This window comes from Saccostrea cucullata, unplaced genomic scaffold, assembly GCF_032062105.1.
Source record: "Saccostrea cucullata isolate Sc308-1 unplaced genomic scaffold, CSIRO_AGI_Scuc_v1 ctg6149, whole genome shotgun sequence".
NCBI lineage: Eukaryota > Metazoa > Mollusca > Bivalvia > Ostreida > Ostreidae > Saccostrea > Saccostrea cuccullata.
Genome location: NW_026929175.1, coordinates 19594 through 26113, shown reverse-complemented (window position 1 = coordinate 26113; position 6520 = coordinate 19594). Strand labels below are relative to the sequence as shown.

Below are 6520 nucleotides of genomic sequence, written 5' to 3'. Positions count from 1 at the left end.
AAGGACCGCCGAAAATCATACAATGTGATAATGGTCGCGAATTCCATGGTTCGGTAACCCGGTTGACCGAGGTATTGGGTTGTCAAATTATCAAAAGCCGACCGTATTACCCGCAAAGTCAAGGTAAAATTGAATCGTCTCATAAATCCTGGAAATCAAAGCTTAAGTACGACCTACTAAAAACAAGCGATTCGAACTGGGTTCGAGATTTATCAAAATACGCGATGTTGCGCAATGAGGAGTATCACTCCTCTTTAAAGGCTTCTCCATTTTACGTATATCACGGACGGGAATCTAATCGTGTGCGTAAGTCTACTCGTCTTGGACCAACCGTTTCAAATAATGTTTCGAAAGAGTTGAAAAAGCAGTCCGCCATTCGCAAGGGAGCCCTACTGGCATCGAAAAAACGCGAAAAAACCATGATAAAGCACCATTTCAAAAAACATCAAGTTAGTGTCTATAGTGTGGGCGACGAAGTGTTCGTAAAATCCCAAACTCGGAAAAATTACAATAAAGCTAGGCCGCGGTTCGAAAGGGGAAAAATAATCGGCACAAAACACAACGCGTTCTCTTACAAAATCAGGTTTTCCAGTGGGGTGTCGCGTTGGATAAATGTACAAAACATAGCAGCAATTTCACGTTCCGAAGAACTGTTAAAAAGACAAAAACGTCATCGATTAAGGCTTGATCCGTTGTGCGAGTGTAACAATGAGAAATGCTCCCGAAAATCGGATCCAAACTGTGTACACAAATTAAATAAATTTTGTTGCCGCGAAAGCAAAGTTCCCTGTTCACTGCCTTCCCATAATTTCCCGCATATATCGGATTTCTATCTTTCTGATAATTTAGTAAACCAACTTAAAGGACCGAGCCTCTCGAGAACCGATACAGCCCATGACGATTTGGTTCGAAATGCGCTTGAACGAAATTTAATTCCCGTTGGGGATATTCCTAAAGACGGTAGCTGTCTCTTTCATTCAGTTGCACAATCGCTCTCTAATTATTTACAAATCGACCTTAATCAGCAAGATATTAGAGATATCGTGGTAAACTGGCTCTCCGAGAACCCTGAAACACCGGCAGGCGACCGCTTTTCACACTTTGTACCTAATTTAGACTGGGATACCTATTTAGAGGGCATACTGGGTACCGAATGGGGCGACCACATCTGCATCACGGCCATCGCGAACGCATTTAATATCGCAGTAGGTATTGTGTCGAGCTCCCAGTCAGACTTAAGGTACATTTTGCCTTTTGATCGTCAAAATAGGGAAAATCTTTTACATATTTATTTAGGCCATGAGTTCGAGTTTCATTTTATAAGGTTAGAACCGATACCGGGCACGCAGGCGGATATTTGTATTAATGAAGTTAATTTTCATAATGTTAATACAGTGTGTATTCCAAACAGGGATTTCAACTCAAACCAAAACAACACAGATAATAACAATGTTCACAGTAATGATTTTTCTCACTATTCGTTACAGGAAGTTCAACTTGAACCTCAACTAACAGATTATTCTAGTGATTCGATTCTCCACCTACACCTATCCACCAACGACAGTTCGTTATCTCCTCCGGTCAGCCATGTAAACATAGGGCCTTCGGCTTCTTTTCCTGACAACGAATTATTTCAGACTGCAAATGACCACATCGATTCTCCTGTTCCGCCGACATTGGAAACGCCGACTTTGCAACCCTTTTCCCCAACAGCAATCTCCGACACAAACAATCTGAGCTCCACAGAGAAAGACAGGTTATTTCCCCCAAGTCTTAACTCATCATTTTATTTATCTCCACCTTCTTTATCTCCAATTACAGATAGGATAAACGATTCAAATTTAGACAAACAGCCACCAGTATTATCACCTGTCCGATTAAGGTCTAACGTGCGACCCCCTAAAAAGTTTACACCAAGTGATTATGTCAGGGCTCGTAAGCAAATTTTTCCGGAAACAGAAAATGTAAACCAAAAGCAATTCACTGATTTACCTTACTTCATTCAGCGTCATATTTTATCCTTTGTAATATACAAAAATTTTAACATGTTTTTGACTTTAATAAGGGTTTCAACACACTTCAAGCATTTGCTAGGCACCCTTCATAAATTGTGTCCTAAAGTATACTTAAATGAAAATGTCATGTTTTTATTGGAAGGTAGGTCAGTATTCGCAGAGGGCGTAAGGCACAACTGGTCTGTTCGTCAGTTGGGCCGTGTGTCGGGTTCGGGTAGTGGAGTAATGATGGAATTACGGAATATATTGCGACCGATTTCTTCCCGGTGGATTAATGGTTACATCGAGATACTGGCAACAGCAATCGCCGGATGGTATTATATTGTCGATTTTAAATTTAAAAAGTAACGGATAAAACGTGAAAAATATCCTTGTATATACGCGTTCAATATCGTGCTTATTAATTTATTAATTTTCAAACACTGTCAGTATATGGTGGTATGGCCTTTTTTCTCTGATCAGGCTTCCAGTTGGAGCCACCATTCGCGCCAAACACATCATTAGGGAAAATGTGGTACGACCTGTCTCCTTATGAGCTGGTTTCCAGTTGGAGCCACATTCGCGCAAATCTAGGTTAACATGTTACAGAAAAAATATCTATTTATTTATTTATTTATTTATTTATTTATTTAAATAGAGTATAATATATTTATTTATAAAAAAAAAAAAAAAAAAAAAAAAAAAAAAGACTCTTAACAGGAGATGCCTCCACGTGGCAAGAGTTGGGCAACAGTTTTACTGGCAGAACTCTCCTAGAATATACTATAAGTCTGCCGACAACCCTTATTTCAATATTTCTCTACTAACAATAGTCACGTGATTTTTATTCAATATTAACTGGTATTAACTTTAAAAAAAACTTGGTATATGATCGATGCACAACAATTTTAAAAAATCTAGATTGAAAAACAGGGCAGGACACTTTGAAAGCCTCCACAAAATTAAATTGTCAGAAATATTCTAGAAATGTGCGTGTAATATTATTATTTTTTATTCATTCGTTTTGATCTCGGGATCAAACACGGATAAGCAGTGCTGTTTTGGTCTTGCATAACGAAGTAAAAATTTACATTTGTTTTCAGCGAGACACTTCTCCCCTTTCCAAACAAAATGCTATGAACATTAATTTAAAGTTGTTTAATATTGAAGCTCGTATTATTTTTAGGTACACTGAATGCTTTTAATATGTTTAAATCATGAAAAAAAATCCGGTTTCATTTCAAACTATGGACGTTCTGCAAGTACTGTAATTACTGATAATTATTGATATTGGGACACGCTATTTATCAAGACAGCGAACTATTTGTCTCTCTGAATTCCCTACAATCAAGACATTGATAACTTTGTTTGAAACCATTTATTAAATCCAATCTATTATGTATTGTTTGAAACTCAACGTGATGATAATTCGTCGTGTTTCATCAGACGATATACATTTGTAGTGGCTGTCGTTACGGTTTTTTAAAACATTTTTATTGGGCTGGGGGGGGGTTAAATTACTATTCCTATTCGTATCCTCTTCGTAGAATACATATATCGCTACAATGCACCTCCAATTTGTCTGCACCTTATACATGAACATGCATGTGAGATGTATTCCCTGATCACTTAAGAAAGGTTTATTGTTATTTGGGTAGGTTTTCTCCACACTTTATTAGCTTAAAGACACATTACTGAGGGCTGTGTCTTTCAAATCTACACGGACGGGAATTTTTGAAAGTCCTATTGTATTTAATTTTCGATAACAAACTGAATTAAATAGATTTCCAACTTTCTTTGACAACATTGTGATTAATCTATATATATAAATATAGGACTCAGTTTCTGCGTCATCGATTTCGAATTCGTGTATGAAGCGGTAATGAGAGTTAATCGTCTTATTGATGTACGAACAAAATTTAAATTAGGAGTAGCAGTAATGATGATATAGTTTAACAGTTATTTTGAACTCCCAGCGTACTTCATGTTGAGGTTGTTTTAGGCATAATTAATAACCAATTAGCCATTTATGATCGACACGGTAATTGATTTCAAAGCAAAATTAGTATAACTTCAAAAAGTTCATTTTTTAAGATCATATATAATAGCAATTTTTTTAAATTTGATAACTGCTTTTTAATCATAGATGACAAAAAAGGTAATCATTATTTAATTACATAATTTGCCTCGAGTTTGTTATAACTGTGAAATTTGTGATTTTATTTTATAGCCACCATGAGAGTCGCCATATTCGGTTCCTCCTACGTGAAGCGAGCTTCAAGCTTTACAGACTTTGTAATGCCATTTGAAGTCGGGTGGTTTGGAGTTGGTGGGATGACAGCTTCTCAGCCTTGTCCAAATATCATCTCCAAGATGTTGAGGTACAACCCGGACATCGTTGTAGTGTGCTTAGGGGGAAACGACATTTCCAGTGGAGCCGAGGCGTCAACTGTCATTGACTGTCTGACGAGCCTTTTCGAACAAATTAAAGTCTTGAGTCCCAGCTGCAGAAAACCCGAGATTTTCTTCTCAGAGATTGTTTCTAGAGGAAAATTTCGATTTCCTTTGCAGCGTGAGGAGTTTGATGCAAGGCATAGAACTGTTAACAATAAGATGAAGAAAATCCTTGGCCGAACCTACATCAGAATAGATGTCAAATTTCCCAGACATTACCTTCCCGATGAGATCCACTTCAACGAGGCGGGAACAGTCCTCTTCTTGCTTTCAATAAGCAAGACCATCAAGAGTCGCTCCTAGGAGTTGACAATAAACGGCCCTTTTAAGGGCCATTAAATTATTCGAAAAGATACCAATGAATACAGACGTAGAAACGTCGCACTTAACGTATTTACCCTTTTATTTTACCGAACTTCTCAGTAAATGAAAAGGAAATACGTAAACTTATATGAAAATACACATAAAGTATATAATACACAAGCATAACTTATTTTTTCATAATTCCCGGACATTTCGGCACAAGTGTTAGTTGCTCGAACTTCTGTTTAAACTCGTCATATTTCGTTATATCTACACAAAACCCTTTAGTTAGACTCAAGCGGCAAACCACAATGTTCCTGTTATGAGGCAACAAACTGACATTACTTGATCTGTTATTAATAAAATATATATCATAAAAATCTACACATTAAAACAGTGCACGCAATATTGCAGGTGCGTATTTTATTTGAACAACCGATTTTTTTCATACATAAATTTTATAAGTAGCCTTTACGAGACAATTACCGGTACTTAGGTTAAAGCACAACAAATATTTTGAATCTCTTTCTCTCTCTCAGACATATCTTAAGGGGGGTTTTGACCCCCCCCCCCCATTCCATCCAGATCCGCTAAGTTGCATTTCTCTTTATTTTGGCACACTATAAAAAAAAATGCTTTATCCTTGTCTGCTGCAGCATAAATTTCGTATTTGTGAGAAATTAAAATTTTACATATAACGAAAATCCTTATATTCTCTGCGCTTCAAAATTCGTCAATGAGGATTCGGTCAGATACAACATTGACACGATTATTTATTCAATTTTAATTTTTATTATACTCCCGCTTGAAAAGTGGGAGGGTATTTAGAAATCGGTATTTCCGTCCGTCCGTCTGTCCGTGTGTTACGCTTTGGGGTACCCATCTCTTATCCGCAACTCCTCTCATACCACTGAAGGAAATTTAATGAAACTTTAACAGATTTTAATTACATATTGCCATTGTGTACCTCCAATTTTACTTTTTGATCTGACATATAATTTGGATTTTCCAGAGCAAAACATGGACAGTGCCATTATATTCATATGGGAGGCGGGGGGTATGATTTAGTGAGCTCATTGCTCAAAGTACCTCTAGTTTATATTGCAGTTTTGCTAAGCTTTTGAACACTAAATATATAAATATTCCCTGCCAATGTAAAATACTTTAAATTTATTTTTTAAACTCCGCAGAGCACCAAGGCTACTTTAAACTTTAATATCAAATAACCCACCGCCTCCTGCCGTTCACAATGTTTTCTTTGTTATTACAATTAAAAACTGGCAACAAAACAAAGGGTAAGGCTTAAATTTTTCTGACACCATGCCATTAAATTATCAAAACCGTAAACAATCAAGAGAAATGAAACATATCTCCATTAATTGACCGAAACAATGTAGTTCAATGAAATCATTTGTAGCAAAGAACAGACCATTATTATGCATATGCATACCAGTTCAATGTAGTTCAATGAAATCATTTGTAGCAAAGAACAGACCATTATTATGCCTATGCATACCAGTTTTCAACGACGAATAAATTAACCGGTCACCGAGCATCAACGATTGATATTATAATCACCTTTCTGCTGTTCGATACGCTAATTTTTCTTGGTGGATATTTCTGATGGCATACATTATTAGACGTTTGGTTAAAGATACATATATTAAACACCGAAAAGAAAAAATAAAACACTATTTTCAATCTTGGACGGACATTTTGTAGGGGCGGACATAACGTTACAATTTTGGATGATCGGCGGACACTTCGTG

General features: G+C 36.7%; 1 protein-coding gene across 1 annotated transcript; it reads left to right on the top strand.

Annotated features, from left to right (window-relative positions):
• Nucleotides 1–224: 224 nt before the first annotated feature.
• On the top strand, nucleotides 225–2597 carry LOC134279988 (uncharacterized). The gene is made up of 2 exons (XM_062762390.1): nucleotides 225–306; nucleotides 1396–2597. The coding sequence occupies exons 1-2, from the start codon at nucleotides 225–227 to the stop codon at nucleotides 2361–2363; spliced, it is 1050 nt and encodes a 349-aa protein (XP_062618374.1). The 3' UTR covers nucleotides 2364–2597.
• Nucleotides 2598–6520: the final 3923 nt, after the last annotated feature.

Coding starts and splice junctions, on each gene's coding strand:
- LOC134279988 (XM_062762390.1), top strand. CDS start 225: ATGTTGCGCAATGAGGAGTATCACTCCTCTTTAAAGGCTTCTCCATTT. Junction 307..1,395: donor ACGGGAATCTAATCGTGTGC/GTAAGTCTACTC, acceptor ATGTTAATACAG/TGTGTATTCCAAACAGGGAT.